This window comes from Lontra canadensis, unplaced genomic scaffold (assembly GCF_010015895.1).
Source record: "Lontra canadensis isolate GAN:19392208 unplaced genomic scaffold, GSC_riverotter_1.0 scaffold95, whole genome shotgun sequence".
Lineage (NCBI taxonomy): Eukaryota > Metazoa > Chordata > Mammalia > Carnivora > Mustelidae > Lontra > Lontra canadensis.
In genome coordinates, this window is record NW_022631089.1 from 5,457,249 (window position 1) to 5,476,848 (window position 19,600).

Sequence of the window (19,600 nt, forward strand, 5' to 3'; positions counted from 1 at the left end):
GGCTCAAGGGAATTCTCTTCTGGCCAAAATAAGTGATAAAATTTTGTGCCCTGCTTTGAAGAAGAGGGCCCAAGAAATTCTCTCAATTTCTTCACTTTTTAGTTTTCTTCACTTTTTAGCCAATAGTTGTTTCTACAGTATCTTACTAAGTGAAAGTGGTATGGGGGGTAAAGACAAGGTTAGCGGCACTGACCACCCCTCATGTCATGCATCAGGTCCACCTGGAGAAGTGGTGGAAGTCTGAGGGGAGCCTCAGGTGCTTCCCCAAACTTTGAAGACCCTTTTCAGAAAACTAATACCCACAGCCCAGAGGGGGAAAATATTTTAAAATTAAAAAAAATTTAAAAAATAATAGAGAACAGAAGGTAAAATATTAAAACTATAAATGGATAATTTTTAGAAGTTTAGCAAAAATAAAAGTGAACAAAAAACATTTAAGAGATGCCATTTATAATAAATAGAAGAAATGTGAAAAAGGATAATATGCAGATACAAAGCAAACTGATAAAGGGAGCTACACTGTGAGTACCACGAGACTGGATATTGTGTTGGTCTTGTTTACAGCGTGGAGCCCAGGACACTGTCAGGTCTCAGTAAATAGTTACTGAATAAATAAATAAACATTAATTTTTGAACTGTAATTAAAGCCATTTTTTTCTTTGAAAGGAGAAAAAAGAATTTGAGCTAAGAATATGGATATGGAAAGTCAAAGGGAAAGGAGGGTTTGCCGCAAGAGGGACAATGGGAAGAAAGGAGAGGAAGGGTGAGCAGGTTTCTGACCAAATTCCTTGGGGGTACTGCCTGCTTTGAATCCTGACTCTAACACTTGCACTTTGTGTCCTGGAGCGAGGACCTCTCCAAAGGAGCTACCAGAGGTACAGAGTGGAGACAGAAATGCATTCCTCATAGAGTTGTGGTGAAGATTACAAATGGTAACGAAGGAAGAGAGTTTAAGCCAATGCTAGCATGTAGGAAAAGTTTGCAAAGAGTAATGAGTATTTTAGGATTGCACACCCCATCCTCACATCCAGGCCCGCAGAAGGCCTTTAATAACAGAAAGTCACAGAGAAGCTTAGCTTTTCGTATAGTTAGCCCAATATATCGTGCTCTGTCAGCAATGGACTCCCTCCCCTCAGTGCAGCCAGGAGCACAGGGAGGCTGGCCCATTTGCTGCCTAACTTAAACCTTTCTTGAGATCTTCAGGTCAAATCAGACATTGCTCATATTGTCATTCAGAACTGTTCTTAGGGACTGAACTATCAGACAACCACTAGCCAACACTAGTGCATCCATTGGGGGTCTATTCTAGGGAACACTGGGTGTTATTAGGTATTACTGTTTCCATCTGTTAAAGCGTGTAGAACTAGTACCTCTATTGAAGCTCTTCTGCCTCTTCCCTCATTGACCTATTAGCTGTCAAATTCATTAAAACTACCATGGGTCTTCCTCTGATTCTCAATCCAGGACACACTTTAGAGTTTACTTGGAGATCTTTTAAAAAACACCATGCCCAAGCCATCCCCTTCCTGGTTGACTATGATGCACAACAACGGAAAAGACAAAAACCAAAAAACTCAACACTGCTAGCCATGTCATTTTCACCTGTATCCTTTCACTTATTATGATGCTGTAGAAACAATCAACTGTGGGTTAATAAAGAAAATGCAGAATTCACAGGCCCTGAGTAAGAGCCTGAGCCCTCTCCTTCAAAGCCAAGTAGGACATTCTCTTAATTACTTTGGCCAGAGGATTTGTTTTCTCCTTCCTTCCCTCCTCTGCCTTCTTTCCCCACCTCCCCCTTCCCTCTTATTCTTTCTTTTTAACTGTTCTCTTCTGGCTTCACAAACTGAGACTATGGGAAGATTGTCTTTGTCATATTACATGAAGTTTGTAGTTCAGACATACTCCTCTCTGTAATGGACGTTCTGGTCTCCCTCTCCTTTGGCAAGAACCTTGGCTTGTGGACACATGTCTTCTGTCTGGAAACATGCTTCTGCCCCCACTTGTAATGTCAGGGCACTTGGGTCAGGCCCAAACTAATTCACAGACCTTTGCTGAAGTCACTGGTTCACAGGCAGGGAAGTAGCACAGTATGAGCAAATGCAGCCTCAGGAGAAAGGCTTCTTTTCTCTTCTGAGTGCCCTGCTGGAAGTGACCCTAAGCCCATTCCCGGACTCAGTAGCTCTGGGAGTTGAAACCATCTCATGATCCCATGGGGCAGCCTGCAGTAGAATGCAGTGGACGCCAGAGAAAGCAGAAATGAAAGATGCAACGGATCAGGGTCTTTGTGAAAACTCTGTATCACTGAATCAGCTGAAAACTATTGAGCTTCTGGTAGTTCAGTGAGCCAGTAAATTCCCTTTAGTGTTTAAGCCGGTTTGAATGGGGTTTTCCATTATCAGCAACCAGATACATCTTGAAAGATCTGTCACAAATTTTAAAAGGAAGGGAATGCTTGGTTTTGAGTTGAATTACACTTGAAAAAGCTAGCCAAGTGCTGAAAACAATACCTTCGAACTTTAAATAATTTTTGCTATCATATTTAGCAGCTACTACCTTACTAAGAACTGCTATCCGGTTGCAGGTTGTTTTGCAAGAAATGTGGCAAGCTGTGTCCGTCATTTTATCTTGTAATTACGGTGGTGGGGGGGGGGTACTTCAGTATCCTGTGATTGTTATTGCATTCTATACTATGGGATTAATACCAGACGAACAAGAAAGATACTATTCAGCAAAGAAAACATACAGTAAAACAATGTATATAACAGCGCATTGGTTTTATTGATGGCAGAAGAAAAGATTCTCTTTCACTTGCAGAAGGTACTTGCTCTAGTTAACTTAGTATTTTTTTCCCCATTCTTTTTGGGGGCTGGATTGTTTCCCCTCTAAAATCTGTTTTTCCATTCTCCAATAATAATATTCATCATGGCTGCACCTTATTCTGAAGGGAAAGTAGGAAATCTATCAACAGGTCTTGACCAGGATGTTTCAGTCAATGGCTCCTTTCTTCACAAAGACTCTATTTAAAAAGAGAGGAGAAAAGTGAGATTGGATCCTCAAATTGACTTTTCTGTACTCAAGATACACTTCTGTTGAAACATATGTACCTGTGAGGTGCTTGTATAAATGGTAATAGATCCCAAGTAGAATAAATTGCACACTGTTGTCTAATTTATAAACATAATTTCTATAAATCAGAATATAAACCAAAAGCAAAATGAAAATAATTTTTCTTCCCAAAATTCTTAGAGTACATCTCTGTCATTGTGAGCCCCATTATTGCTGGCATGTCAATTTTGGGAATTTGGATTAACTAAATGGTATTTAACAGAGGATGACCTGGAAAAGATGCAGTCTGCCAACGGGCCACTTCCACCCCCATCCTACCCACCTCCAATTTCCCCCTGGATTGGTTCCGGCCGCACAGGTAATTCACATGAGTCTGTGACCTGCTCCTGCTTGCTCCCAACATTTACCGGCATGGCTTCAGTAGAAATACTTTGGGGGTGACCACAGACAGAGCTGAGAGGAGTGGGGAGAGAAGCCTGTGTGCCAGAGCCCTGTTCCAGCCACCTGTGGGAGAGTGCGCTGGGCCAGCAATGGCACAGCGCCCCCACTGCATATCAGCAGCTCCTACCTCTTCAAAGCTAATAGTCTCCTGGCCAGAAAATGAAGAGCTTCAGGTAGCGTTATCCTCACATGAAGCCTGCCTATCCTGCGGGCACCAGAGGGTTCTGCAACAGCTATATTTATAGCAATCATTTCCTTGACCTTGATTTCAAATGTTTTACAAAGGGACGCTGGACCAGATTGTTTAAAAAAAAAAAAAAAAGACATTAAAAAATGCATCTTTTTTTAAAACCAGCTGAAAATGCTATTAAAGCCTGTATTTTAGAAAATAAAATCATGACATTTATGTAGTAGTCGATGCTTAGCTCTCGGCTTCAAGGTTTCTGGTTGATATGTGAAATTGTGAGGGCTGTTCTTTCATCAAACAAGAAACTAGAAGTGAATCCTCAGAGTGACTCAACATTCATTAAACTGTTTTCCGTGTGGAGTCTTAACTTTGGTGGCCCTAGGGGGCTCCAGAGTCTCCCCACACAGGTCATTTCTGTCTTTTCACAGCAGGATGTGGCACTCTAACCATGCCTCGACTGACTACTGCAAGAGCTTCTTAGCTTCTTCCCCTCTTGGTGCTGTAATCCAATATTTGACAGCAATACTGCCTAAGCTTAAGTTTGATCGTCTTAGTCTAATTTGAAGTTCATTGCCACCAATACAGCTAAAGCTACACTCTTGTGTCACCACCAATACATATGCTGAACATCTGCTGAAGCTGTGAATTCTGCTTCTTCCCCTCTTTAAGCGTTCCTTGGCCTTTAGAATGTCTTCAGGGGACTCTACTCCACCACGAAAATGAAGCTTCCAATTTATTTCTGAGACCTGCCCCTACTAATTGGTATCCAGTTTCTAGGACTCCAGTCCGTGTCAGAAACCTCTTCAAATGCACATAATTTTGGCCAGTTTCACGGATCAAAGAACTATGTATATTTCTTCTACCCATATCTACTCATATTTATGAGTTATCTGGGATGATTATGACAAGTCCGGGAACTAGAAGTTTGGAATTTGGGCCCTCATTCCCCTCATGGCTCAGATCTGACTTACCACCACTTTGTCCCAGACCTGGGCCCATTTCCCCACATTGCTCCTCAACACCTCCTTCTCTCACCCATCCTGGACTCCGAGGCATCTCCTGCTTTTGCTAGTCATTAATGTTGTGCTTAGTACCAAGTAGAATCCAGATTCCTCTCCACCTTGGGTGAAGTATATATGCACGTGCAAGGAGGTGGTGTTGGGATAAAGGGCTTGTAAAGAAAACTTTTTAGGACAATCAAAGAATGTGTAAATTACACACCAAAAACTTTATTGAAATATACTAATTTAATAAACATTTACTGAACAGGTGCTATGTGTTATTCATCATCTAGAAAAGTACCCAAAACATTATTAAAAAAAAAAAAGTATGACTATGAAATTAGGGTTTTTAAGTGAGAACAGAAAGTGCCTTAAGTATTTCTTATATTGAATAATTTTACATAACAAAACCTGAGAAAAATTTCAGCATATATTAGAATTCATACTTATATTTGCTGGGAAGTCAAATGGCAGGCTACAATGTGTATCTTTTTAAACACTTAAGTTAATGGAAACCAGGAATGAGGAAACAAAAAATCTTTCCTCTCAAGAATAACATATTTTCAAGAACAAAAGGTGTAATTCTTATTATTGGTGAACCTCCCATTCAAAGGTAGTATATCAAAAAGAAAATTCTACTTCATAATCTTTCATATTTAAATTAAAATTTAAAAATTACTAATTTTTTCAACCAAGAGCACATGTGTTTTGCTTATTTATTTATTTTTCAGAGTAAATTAATTTTCTTATCAATGTCAGGAATCCAAAATCTCTGTCACACATTTCCCACATCAACAGTACAACTCAAAGCAAGCAAGCGTTTTGACTTAGGGAACAGAGAAAACCACTAACATTGTGATGTTTCAGTTGATTGGAAGTAGCCTGCATCATAGTATTTGGTATTGACGAGCTATAATTACCATGGAGCTACGGTTTCTGATTTACTTTAAGCAGTATGTTCTTTTTCAGAGGATATTTTCTGTGGAAGCCTAATCTAGAAAACATATGAAAGAAACTGAAGAAGGGCTGAGAGGATGGGAGTTCCAGCCTTCTGGCTTCAGCCTTACCCACCCTCACGACTGCCTTTCTACTTCAAGCCCTGCCAGGCCCTATCCACCTTCTACCCTGTAGCCTCGGGATATCGCTGAAAAGTCCTAGTCCTGCATCCACTGTTAGGCAAACTAGGGCAATCAGGGAGTTGAGAACCTTTGGCTTTATTTTAAAACATTGGTTTAACCAATTTAGCAGTCCAGGAAGCTATGAGGGAATTTCCAGTTTTCATTCACCTTAATTTTAAGCACCCTGAACTATGCTCAAAGTGGATGTTCAATCTCACACAATGTAAAGTTGTGGAAGTCCTTACATATACTTGGAGTCTGCTCTGGTCAGTGCTTGCTATGGAAAAAAGCCCAACCTCGTGAAGCAGTCCTTCTGTGATAATTTGGACGGTAGGTCCCGGGTGTTTACTCAATGGCCTCGTATTAAACATGAAGAAAAGCCAGTGATAAGACAAAGAAGATGCCACTCTGGCCCACTGGGGTAAATCAGAAGTCAGATAGTGTGGGACTTCCGCTCCAGGCAGACTACTTCATAAGGAGCTAATGACTATATAGAAGAAAACTTTCCTTCACTAAGATGACAGAGCTAATTTGTAACCAGTGAACGAGCTTTGGGAAAGCTGAAGGAGATCTAAGACTCCGGGACAGTGATGCCTAGCACAAATACAATGTGAGACACATGTGCAATTTTAAGTTTTCCATTAGTCACATTTAAAAAAGTACAAATAGGTGTCCATTAGTCACATTTAAAAAAGTACAAATAGGTGAAGTTAACGTTAGTAACATATTTTATTTACTCTAATCTATCAGAAATGGTCTCATTTCAATGCATAAACAATACAAATTATTGATATTTTTCTCCTAAGTCTTTAAAATCTGATATGTATTTTTCATTTATAGCATATCTCAATTCAGACCAGCTGCATTTCAAGTGCTAAAAAGCCACAGCTGGTTTGAAAAATTGAGGGGGTCACTTAGCAGGGGGAAAATACAATGTGGATAACAGCCTTAGCAAAATGTAGAGCTGAAACGAGAAATTGAGAACAATTTCTTAAAAATTCTCAATGGTCTTGTTAGTGAGAAGAAGAAACTGAGAAAAAAGATACAGTTAAGTCTAAAATACTCTCATAGTCTTCTGAGTGATATGTAACAAAAGCTGTAATGGGAAAACTCTCAAAATATTCAAAAGTCCTAGCATAAATAAAAAAATAGAAATGTTACTAAAGATGACAGAAGTATTTCTTTCTTATATTTCTCAACCTTCCTATTGAAGATGATTTCAGAGAGCAACACTCTGAAAGTCTAAGATGAAAGTTTCTGGATCAATAGCACAGGGCCCCCAAATCCCATCTCTATAAGCAATCACATTATCTTCATCCAATTCCTGAAGATACACTATGAAAACATTTCCTCTTTCTTAAAAAGGACTGAAATTAATTAAACAATAAAAAGCTTAATTATTCAAGTTGGTGATTATCTGGTCCTTTGTTTCCTTTTATTTTCTTCCTGCTTTCAAACTTAAAGACATTTCACTGATTGGTATCACCTCCAATAGAAGAAAGTGGGTATAGAGAAAAAAATAGGGTTAGAGGTAGCATTTGTGGGGAAAGTTTTGGTGGAAAAGTAGATTGTAGCCATGGTATAATCTTATATACTTCATAACTGAAAGGTTTGAAACATCAGTTTTTTCTGTTATATTATTATGAATTATTAACAATTAGATTTACATATTCAACATAAATGCCATCTCACAATGCCAATTTTACCTTCTCATATTAGTTCCGGGCCCGGGGAGGTTGGTAAAACTGCTGGGTGGGCCGAGTGGATCTTCTTGGCTGGCCATCACCTCCTCTACGGAACTCAAGCGTTTGGTCATAGGTGCCTTCTTCCTCCTATTTGTAAAGAGTAGTGAATTAAACATGTTCAGAATAGCTAAAGTTTCCTAAGTTAAATACTTTATGGTGCTGATTTTGATATGCCCTCTTAAGCTGCCCTGGGATTCACATCTGTCAACTTTTTATAATAGAGGGAAGCAAGGGGAAGGAAAAAAAAAAAGCAGGGACATTGTTAAAACTCTTTGGTTCTTGATAATAGAAGAATGAACTTGACAGTGGTAAGATTAGAATCAAATTTAATTCTAGAAGAGGAAACTATTTCCACATAATAGCATGATTATCTCACCAAATGACTTGACACAAGGGGGCAAAATCACAGAAAAGCAAGCATTATAATAAAAATTTTCCTGAACATTTGGGCTTCTTAATATTTCTAGGTATTTGTCATGGAAAGGGATTTCGGTAAGATGGAAAAGGGGTTGAAGAGCCAGAGAACGTTCACCAGCTGTCTGTCCTCATCTGATGAAATCTCCAACATCGTTAAGAACCTTACATCTGGAGACAGGAAAAAATAATGGATTGGAATGAGGAGGAAATACAATTTACATATAAAGAAAGCTTCATGCAAGACATAGCAATGGCCACAGTAAGACACAAACCATTTTCTTCTCATTTTCTTTCTTACTGAGGGGATAGATCTATCAGCTCAAGGAATAGCATGAAAAATTAGGATAAGCAGATTAAATAGCAGAAAGAATACAGTTAATTATAATATTTGAAAAGAACTTAGAAGCAACAGAAACGTAGCCACAGCCACACTGGTTTCTTACTGAGTGCTGCCACCCTGTTATTTTAGTATTTTTAAATTAAAGCAGCTATGAAGTATGTTCCCTTTTAAAGACAGGAGAAAAAAAAATCCTGGCTCTCAGTTTTGTTTATGAAAGAAACAGCATCTATTTCAAAAGTAGGGTTTAAATTCCAACTGAATTATCAGAGCACAATCATTTGCATGATTTTGGAAATGTATCCCACTTCTTTCTCTTCCTCCTCACATTATCTCTGAACCTTCTTTCCCAAAAGATTGCTTTCCTTTGACCCTATTAATACCATAAGAAGTTATACAAGAGACTGAGTTCTATTCTTCAAATTTTACAGACCCAACTACTGCAATTTTACCTGAGAGAAGCAGAAAGATGCTAAGATAATTTGATCAAATCCTATCATTTAGAAATGATATTTAATATGTGGCACAAACATAACTCTCATTATTAGGCATCCTCCATGGTATTCTTAAGAAAAAAACCATTATTTCCATTTTATACAAAGGACACTGAAGCCCAGGAAAACTTTGTGACCTTGCCCTGATACTTCTAAGGTAAACCTGGGTTTTGATTCAGATGAAACTGCTTAAATCTTTACATCTCAGTCTGCATATCGAAGAAATAAACCAACAGCCAAAAATTAATGATCATCCTTAGGGGCCATCATCACCTAAATAAGAGAATGGAGAAATGTGACAATCTATCAACATCACTCAATAACTACATTTTAGAGACAAACTTCCAGATTAGCTCTGCTTTCTCTATGCCCCTTTCATTAATAATCAGTCTCAAAATGGTTAGAAGTGTCAGGTATTATGTCTATAATTTAGTAAAGCAATTAAATGCAGAAGAAAAATTAAAAAGTGTTCAGGAAGGGAAAGAATTATTTTTCATTATTCTGGTTGCTGTTCTGAATGATGATTGTCAAATATTATAGCTAAATTTGAAAAGGAGCTATTTAATTTTATGACATATGACAACATTTGAAGCTCTGCATTTAACTAAGAAGAATGAAAATATATTTGCTACTGTAGTAGATGAAGTAATTATTTCAGGAATTTGAATTTTTTTTTCTCCACACCCAGCTGTAGAACTGGCTAGAGGACATCTAAAAATCTATCCTTTGTCAATAAAAAACACTGTTAAAGGTAGGAAACTACATTTGCTGAGGGAGGGAGCTGGACTTATATAATATGGCATTGGTATTTGAAAAGCGGTCTCTACTGTGTTTAAAAGATTCACAGACTGTACTAGCCAGAGCCAATTAAAGGTTTTTATAAAGATGACTGACCATGAGATTTCTTTCACATTATTTGATGTCTTCACAATCTTTTTATACAAAGTAGGAGAAAAAATAAAAATGATTCTGACAGCTTGGTTGGTTTTCAGTTATTGTCAAAGGCATGGTCTGGCTTTTTTAACTTTTAAATATTTCTTTTGCAGAATACTCGGGGGCAAAACTGGTCACCCACAGAAACTACTTCCTATACTCCATAGCTAGTAATTGTTAGCACTGCATGAGTACCTCTTTCCATTTTATGTAATACATAGCTCAATTTAATAGACGAGTTTATTTGGAGTCAGCTTTTGATGGCATTTATACCTATTTCTTCCTTCTAACTATCTTCTTCCTTTAGGTATCACTACTCTGTAACAGATTTAAAATTTTAAAAAATTTTAAAATTTTATAGTTCACAAACATTTTTAAAAATCTTGAAAATTAAAGCAAAAAACAAAAAACAAAAACATTCTGTTTGAGCTGGCATAGTCCTGGAAGGCCATACAGTCTCTCCCTCCCCTTAGATCTGAAAACAAGGAATCTCTAAAGCCTGAGAGGTGAACTCATTTTCCCATATCACAGGGCTTATTCAAGGAAGAGTCCAGACTGGGGTCACTTTGTTTCTCTCAGGCAAGATACTTTAAAAAACTTGTGATACCTTTCATAAAATGAAACTGACCAATGTCATCTTCATCCAACCTTTGAGATTCAGAACTATTTTATTGGGACTCAGACTTTTGACCACCTAAACCCGGTTTAAAAATACTAAATAACTAAAAATTTGAATACCTATGTGCCCTCTTTTCATACCAATATTTAGTAATTTATTGTTCCTTTTAATGAGAAGATACAAAATGCAATAATCATTGTGATATTAGGCATGAATGAAATATTTTGAAGAAAACAGAAGAGTCCCAGCACCAATGCATAAAGGAGATGTACAACTTCATTTATAAAACATGTTCAACAAGTCACAACATCGTTTTGTGAATCACCTTCAGTGTATACTATATCTGGAGTGAGAACACAGACAAATACATACTCCCTCATTTATAAGTGAGCTGTGGTACGAAAGCTCATTATAAGTCAGTCACTCGGAACCTGGAACATATCTCAGTAAAAGGCACGTAACATTAAATAGCAGTTGGGTTTTCTCATTTTTCAAGGTGAAGTGCAACTAAGTGTACAAACCAGTATTTGAGGGAATGTGCTAGGTTGGCGGTTCTCAACGGGGAGGGATTTTTTCCCCCATTGTCTTGTGACATTTTTGGCGGCCACATCTGAGGCGTGCTACTGGCATCTAGAGGGTCTAGAGATATTTTTGGTTCTTACAAACTGAGGGGCTAGGGTGTGGGGGAGCTGTTACTACATCTAGGGGGTGGAGGCCAATGATGCTGCTCAGCATCAAAAAAGCCCACACAACAAAAAATCACTGAGTCTTAATGCCAACAGCACCCAGGTGAGAAACCCTGGTAGGCCAATGAAGGAGGAAGAAACTTCCTACTCATAAGTGCCAGGGCAGCCTGGAAAATAATTCTGAAATTCAGGAAGTTTGGGTTTGCTACCCTTCCACTTTTTCTTTTGGAACATTTCTTCTGCCTCTGTCTCTAAGGCCTGAACTCTGACCCAAATTCTCTATAGAACTTTTGGGGGAGGGAGGGCTCTCTTTGCCCATAATGTTCCATTTTCCTCTGTTCCAGTGACACATTCATATTATCTTGCCTTAAATTACTTCAGCATTTTCCCATGGCTATAACTCTGTGAGGAGACAATCAGAGATTATTTGGTTGGTGAGAGTGGAGAGAAGGGATGGCCATTCTCTTCATTAAAAAAAACTAGAAAAACTTATTAATACTGTCATGTGTCCTTTAATAGCTATTTTGTGTGCAACTTAATAATGTTTCTTCTAGTCAGTCCCTTCTAACAGAATTTGTGTAGTAGTTACAAAAACATAATCCAGTATATGAACTGCATACTGTGTACTCTCAACAATAAGCCTTGAAATTTAGGATATTCTGAATAATGAAATACTCATGGGTAGATATCTCCTTCAGTGATTCACATATGAGCTACTTACTCTGTGAATTTCCAGGCCACCTTTTATCTGCCTCAGGAGCTAGTGTAGTCAGTTCTTAGAAATACAAACTGATTTTAATATAAAACCAAAGCGAAAGTTAAAGACAAACGTGCTTTCCCAAAACATCATGTAATAAAGGCGAAACTATGTGGATAATAAAAAGATTAGTGGTTGCCCAGGGTTAGGGGGAACAGATAGATGAACAGGCAGAGCACAGGCAGTAAAACCATTCTGTTATGATACTACTACGGTAGATAGGTATTATATTATACATTTGTCCAAACTCGCTGAATCTTAATGTAAACTATGGACCCTGAGCGATAATGTGTCAGCGTAGATTTATCAGTTACTACAAAAGCACTGCCCTCGTGGGGGACACTGATAATGTGGGAGCCTGGGAGGGTGCAGTGCAGGGAGCATAGGAAAAGTCTCTGTACCCTCTGTTCAGAGGTACTGCTCTTAAAAAAACAAAGCCCATTACACAAAATAGACTGTAAAATAGGCCATGTCAGGGGATACTTTGTGCCTTGTATAGTGCTGATGATATGGTAGGTCCTTAATATTTGATGAAATATTTCTTGATCTGCCTTCTTAAAATGACACATTTTCAATCCATTCAGATTCTTCCTGTGGTTATCAGTAACTAGAATACAACAATTAAATTCCTTTCATCCTTGGGATGACTAGAAAATTAATGTGTGAAAATCACTTTGAAGTTTACTGGGCTTTCTGAATTGGTTCTAGGTTGTGCTTAATTTTGATTATACCTTGGATATTCATAACATTTCCTCTTCATCTCCACTGAAACACTCTGACCTTTAATTTTATGTCTCAGTCCAAACAGTGAAATAAGGTACCTCTGCCCCATTCAAAAACAAAAAAAGAAAAAAAAAATCACGTAATGGACCCAGAAAGTAGAACTTAAAATATTTTTAAGTAACCTGTTTTAAGTAACCTGATCAATTATACTAATATTCTACTGTATTAGAGTAACTTAAAATTGAAAGTAAAAGCTGAATCGGCTTTTATTTTCTGTGAAGGTTACAGGTAACACCTGAGCCCACAAGAATCATGTATTCTGATCAACGCTGAACTTTAGTTTACCAATTATTCTCATTTAAGAAATATGTTCCAAGTGAATATTTATAGCTCTATCACAAAATAAACCAGGCTTATGGGAGTTTAGAACCACAAACTATAAAACAGGAAGTTTCTGTAAAGAAGGGTAATCCAAATAACTAAGAAATGATTATTTGTTCAAGTAAGTAGTACCCTAACCTGAGGTAGAACACAGGTCTTCTGATTCATAGTCCTGTCTGCCCTTCACTCTGCTCCCAGGCCGTGAGGGTGAGGAATGAATTTCAGAATTGGAAGGAGAAATTGGAGATAATCTGAGCAGATTAAATTAAAAAAATGTATTATTATTATTATTTGTATTTTGGGTAAATGTGACATTCTTCTTTCAAATGAAATTTTACATAGAATTTCAAAATAAAGTAGGTGGGCCGAGATTAGAGGGAGTGTATGCAAGCAGTATCGCCTTGGTTTTCTCTTCCTCAGTCCCTCCATGCTCTGTAACTCCCTAAGGGACAAAAATTAAAACCTCCTCTTCTTCAGCCTCTGCTGTACTCTAGCAACTAGCTGGGTTGACTGACCTGAGTAATGTAAGAAAGCAAGGTGATGGGAGAATAGGAACCGAAACGCAGGCCTCTAACTCTGAGCTCAGAGCCCTTTTCACCTTTGCCTTCTACCACAGAGAAAACCTAAACCCTTCTTTCCACTTCTATGAACTAAATGTCTTATCTGATATTAAAAACATACCTACGTGTGTGTGGGGGGGCGGAGAATGCAGGTTTTATTAACATATGAGAAAGTCATTATATATAACCCAAATAAGTAAATTTTATAATAGACTTATTTCTTTGTTTTTGCAACTTTGAGTAAAATAAGATACCATTTGAGAATAAAATATAATGAGGAATTATAGTCTTCCCTTCAGAGCAGATCTAAGATCATCTCTTTAACATGTACCATGTCCAGGAATATTTTATTTAAACCACATATTTTATAGCAGAAAAGAAAAACATTGATTCTGGATGCCTCCCCCCCCGAAAAAAATCTGATTCAAAATCTAATTACTAAACAACTATTCCAAAATGCATGGCTGATAGAACACAATGTTTTTGTTCCTGTATCATGCAGGATTTCATAACTGTGAGACATTTCACTGTGGTTCTGATCTTCTTTCAGAGAAGACTACATTTTCTAGAGTTACATAAAAATTGAAACTGTTGACGAGTCTATATAAGATATTAGGAAATCAAAACCTAGTTCAAAGATTCTACTCTATGCTCTGTGAACAAACACACAATACTTTGCATCACAGTCCTTCCTCTAATATCATTAAGACCAACTACCCTTTAACACAGAGTAAACAAGCTATTTTTGGCAGCTTAGGCACCCAAGGAAATTGAACTAAACTTCAAAAGGCTGCATCCATAGTTTAACTATGAGAATATAATATGAAAAAGAGACTAGTAAACATGTTACCCTTATTAAACTGCAAATGATAAAAGTATAGACACTCTTTCATTCAAAAACACACCTGAGTTTACCTAAAACTTGGAATAGAGAAAAAGGGAATGAAGTTTATTCCACTATGTGTCTGACATTTTGCATTGTATCTCATTTAATCCTTCCAACAATGCTTTGAATTACTTCAGCTCACCATTCTACAGATGAAGTAAAGAAGGCTCAGGCTAATTTACCCAAAGTTATGTAAGTGGCCATGCCTGAATAAGACCCCTGGGCTGTCTACTCCAAAATTCTTTCCATTGCGTCACATAGTATATATTTACATATCTTGCTTCAGACAGTTTTGCTGATTTTTTTCTGATAGCTAGCTCAAGAACATTTTCAAGTAAATGGATGGCCTCTGCCCTGAGGCCTCTGTCCTAGCATAAACATCGTTAACTGGTCATAATCTTTGTTGAAATACTAAGTCCAAAGAATGAATATATGTTTTCTGAAAACATATACTTCTTTAAAACTCATTGACTATTTCAGCTGAAGGTTAAACAGATTCCAAAAGCTTGCCCAGAAATCAAGGCAGAGAGTATCCTGCTCCCAAATATGCCAATCTACAAGATTTCCTTGAGATAATACTTCATGACATCGGTATTTGAGATTCTGGTCTCTTCAGTTAGATCTAAGTCTGAGTTTAGACTCTACTACTTCTAAGCATATTGCTCAACTTCTCTTGGTCCCAGTTTTCTGACACAGAAAACAGTAATGAACTCAGAGGTTTACATGGGGAGCTGTAGGAGGTAATACCTATAAAAGGTTTACGAAATAAGCCTTCTATGTTGTCTACTATTCTGAAATAAAGAACCCTTTGACAATATAATATACATGCCCACTTCAATCAAACTATCTAGACCCACAGACTTTGTTAAAATTCAGGAAGTTTGTTGCTAAAGTATTCCTCAAATTGCTTTGGGCAGATAAGGAAAGTGGAAAAGCAGCTGGAAAAAAATGAAAGAGCCAATGCAAGGATTCTTGTACCTGCTCTCTGTTTATTTCTAAGGAAATTAAAAAAAAAAAAACTACCTATACACTTAATCTAATAATTTAATATTCTAAATCACTCTATTGTTACCATTGGTTTTGTTTCTTTGAAAGGAGGTCTTTTTTTTTTTTTAAGATTTTATTTATTTATTTGACAGAGAGAGAGAGATCACAAGTAGGCAGAGAGGCAGGCAGAGAGAGGGGGGAAGCAGGCTCCCCGCTGAGCAGAGATCCCAATGCAGGGCTCAATTGCAGGACCCTGAGATCACGACCGGAGCCAAAGGCAGAGGCTTAACCCACTGAGCCACCCAGGTGCCCCTCTTTTTTTTTTTTTTTAATTTTTTTTTTAATTACAGATAAGGCAGATAGAACAAAAAAAAGGGGGAGGAAATTAGCAAAGAAGCATTCTTGAAATCAATCAAAAGTTATAGATACTGTTTGCATAAAATCTGAATATTTTAAGAGGAAGCCAAAAATAAGTTAACATGATCAACCTCTTTGAATATCCTGCCTTTTTAGATCATACCCTTGGAATTTTGGTAAATGCTATAAAAAGGAACCAGTTAGAAACACTGCTTAAAAAGTGGAAGTACAGCAATGATGATTAGTAATAGAAAATGCCTATCTATGTTGCTATGTTTTCAGGTCAATGCGTACAAATTATCTTCGCAAAAACAACTGCTTTCTTAAATATGCTAACTGAATAAATGTGTTTTAGAATATTTTATGGTTAAGACATATGAGCATTAATCACAACTGGTTAATCATTTCACTCTCAAAATTTATATCATTTCTACATCTTAAATGGGCAGGCTAATACAATTTAAGATAGGTTAACTCACTCTTTCTCTGAAAGTAATAATTACTGCACCATCATGCCAAACTACTTCTTTCTCTAAAAGTCAGCCCAATGCATATTATAACTGACCACCTGAGACAGTTACAGTATGCTACAGTGACCTGTAATGTAGATTTAAGAAACAGAGATAGAAAAAACAAAACAAAACAAACCTTTCATGTCAAATTGATGAAATACAGACCAGATCTTTGCCATTAAAAAGTACAGAGGGTTGGAGTGGGGATGGGACACATGATTTGACATGCTTTATATAACTATAAGAAAAGAACTGTCATGCCTAATAACACAGAAATAAAATCACTGCTGATGTTTTCACCCACTTAGTGAAAGTAAAGGAACATAAGACTAACAGGAAAATAATTAAACATTTAAATCTTAAAGCAGATAGCACCCAATGTGATGAACATCATTCTCCATTTAAATTCCACTCACACCTAAAAACCCACACTAACAAAGTCTGCATAATGAACTAAAAATATTTCTCTTTGGTGAAACATAATGATAACTGATGTTTAGAAACCCTTTTCAATTAACAGGCTAGTTAGCAAAGCCACAGTTTTAGAAATGTGAAGTAGCCCAGGAGCCAGTGATCTGGCATCCATGGTTCAAGATCCACCCACTACCTTCAGAGAACTCTGGTGAGAGGAACTCGGGCTTCCTCAGGCAGCCAACTCCACTGCTCTGTGTCCTGTACAACAAAGGACAAATCTGCATTTCTACCTACATTTTCTCACTGAGCCTGTTTCCTTTGCCATATGAAAGACTATAAGCCATTTTAGAACAAGTATTAGTTTTCTATTTTCTAGAATTAAAAGACTCAACTCTTGGAATCACTTGTCAAATACCATTATTTCCAGAATCACCCATCATTTTGATCATCTTTTCCTTTATGCATTTTAAAGATTTTATTTATTTATTTGAGAGAGAGACAGTGAGAGAGAGCATGAGCGAGGAGAAGGTGAGAGGGAGAAACAGACTCCCCGTGGAGTTGGGAGCCCGATGCGGGACTCGATCCTAGGACTCCGGGATCATGACCTGAGCTGAAGGCAGTCGCTTAACCGACTGAGCCACCCAGGCGCCCTCCTTTATGCATTTTAATATTTACTCTTCTACGTAACCTAGTTTTCAGAATAACATTCCAAGTAGGGTCTGCTTGGAACATAATACTATTATTTCCCGTGATGAGCAAACTCTGTATAATCTGTAAGTGTAATCTAACCTTGTTTTAATGTTTTTAGCAGCTGCCCAATCACTTCTTGTTCATATTGTGCTTGTCATCAAGTAAAATCCCTACAACCTGCTCCTCGGTCTATGTCATTCTGTATTTGAAAATAATTGTTTTCCCAATCTAAATCTAAAACTTAACCACAGTTGAAACCCATATATTAATGAAAGATAATATTTTGGCACGGTATTACCATTGGTTTATTCTGAATAACTATAACATTTAAGTCAGTTTTTGGACAAGTTATTTTGATTTTTTTTTTCATAGTGAAAATTAGAGAACTACCATCTAAAAGGGTAACACCTAAATAGATGACTAAAATGTCATTTAATCTTGAAACTAGATTCCAGGGAAATTTAGAAGATGAAAAGAGTCTTGGTGTGAGATTAAACTCTCTTAGCAAGAGAATAGTAGGTTAAAGGAATAGGTTGATTTTTCTCTGCCCTATGGAAAATGCTGTCTAGCCTCTTGAGAAATATGAGCTGATACTCGTACCACCTACATCTTCATTTCTTAATTTAAAATTTTCTAAATTCATAAGAATTAAGATTGAGTGAACTAAATGTTTGAAAGATACCTTAATTAAATTGGTATATCATACACTGAGCACAAACTTACTACAATGCTGAATATTTTTATATACTAATTCATTAAGCTCATACAAAAATCCTCAAGTAGTTTGGTATCATTTATCTTCATGTACAGGTAAAATGCAGGATCACATGCTATGGTGTTAATAGGTTGAAATTTGAATATCCTCTGCAACTTACTAACTCAATGATTTTAGGCAAGTTACTTTATGACTCTGAAACTATATTTGTTGTTTTGCTTGTGTGTAAAATGGGAATACTAATAATTATTTCATAGGTTTCTGTAGATATTATATCGATTAATGCAGATCAAGAGTTATACAAGGTGCCTGGTGGGTAAGTGTTCTAATTATAATGAGGTTCTAAAAAGAAGGACTCTAATTTTCATATTCTCAACCATTTATTCCCTTTACCTCAAAGTGTTAGTAGAGAAATAAAATATCATCTTGCTGTTATAGAAATATAAATTACTCCCAGTATGCTTAAATTTATGGATTTCTTTTCCTCATGTTGAGATTTCAAAATGTTCAGTATATGAAGAGTTAGCTTATTCTAAAAAAAAAAAAAATTCTCTTTAGGAGACCTTCTCAATCATTTTTGACAGTTAGATGGTTGAGGAAAGAGAAAGGAATCACAAAGATTTTCTCCAAGAATAATAAGGGAGAGAAACTCATCTCTGTCAGCTTAGGTAAAGGAAAATTATACTGTGTATGTGACCTGATCTAATTAAGGCTATTAAACATATTATATTTTCCTGTAATAATTTCTAGACTTACTGAAATTCAGGAACCCTGCTTCAGATATTCAACACAGGCTAGAGAAACTGATAACGAATGCTTGAGAGTAATTTGCTCATCATCTTATACAAAGGGAGAACACAGTAAATGTTTATTCCCTGTTAAATATGTGTTTTGTTCTTGTTGTTCAAGAATGAAGCTAGTTATCCTTGTCCATAGAGCCACAGTGGAACAACGACAGCAAGGACAAGTTAGGAAGTATTACAGAGTCAGGAGATTTTCTTAGGTTTTTCAAACACTGAATATATACTTTTCTGAAAAGTATTAAGGTAAAACAATCAACTTTTTAAAAAATTCTAAATTCATCCAGATTATTTAAAGTATAACTACTTTATGCAATTTAAAACTCCTTCCCTCTTCTCTACCCCACCCAACCCCACACACAATGTATTAAAATAAAAAGTAAGGCAAGTAGATCCTACTGGACTAGAAGAAAAAGGACAGGAGATAATCAATGATGATGTCATTATTGTACAGGACTTTGTAAAACTGAGGATTACTAATTAAGGCTTAGTGAAAAATCAGTAAGACTAAGAAAGTTTACGGTATTCTTAATAGTTTATAAACTCTGAAAGTTATAAAGTGTATGATGATAGTCAAATTCTACCTTCATTATCTATGAATAAGGATATGACAGTCTTTTAAAAGCTGAATTGAAATGAGGAGAAAAGCCTGTCCAGGGTTAAACACTAATTTATGCAATCCCCGGTTTCGACAAGAATCCTGTCAATGTCAAGCAGCAGGTACACTGACAGCAGGATGGGCTGAACAGCTTTGTGTCAGAACTAGGACGG

At 36.9% G+C, this 19,600-nt stretch overlaps 1 protein-coding gene across 5 annotated transcripts in view; it reads right to left on the reverse strand.

Moving 5' to 3' along the window:
* Positions 1-2,758: 2,758 nt before the first annotated feature.
* The window catches only part of TDRD3 (tudor domain containing 3), a 164,641-nt gene continuing 147,799 nt past the window's right edge, over positions 2,759-19,600 (reverse strand). For 3 of the 5 annotated variants that reach the window (XM_032837008.1, XM_032837005.1, XM_032837009.1), the window contains 2 exons: positions 7,523-7,648; positions 2,759-3,022 (listed from right to left, as the gene is read on the reverse strand). In XM_032837008.1, the coding sequence (XP_032692899.1) occupies positions 7,532-7,648 (117 nt within the window). In that variant the 3' untranslated portion in view covers positions 2,759-3,022; positions 7,523-7,531. The remainder of the gene's footprint in view (positions 3,023-7,522; positions 7,649-19,600) is intronic. The other 2 variants (XM_032837007.1, XM_032837006.1) reach the window with 1 other exon arrangement.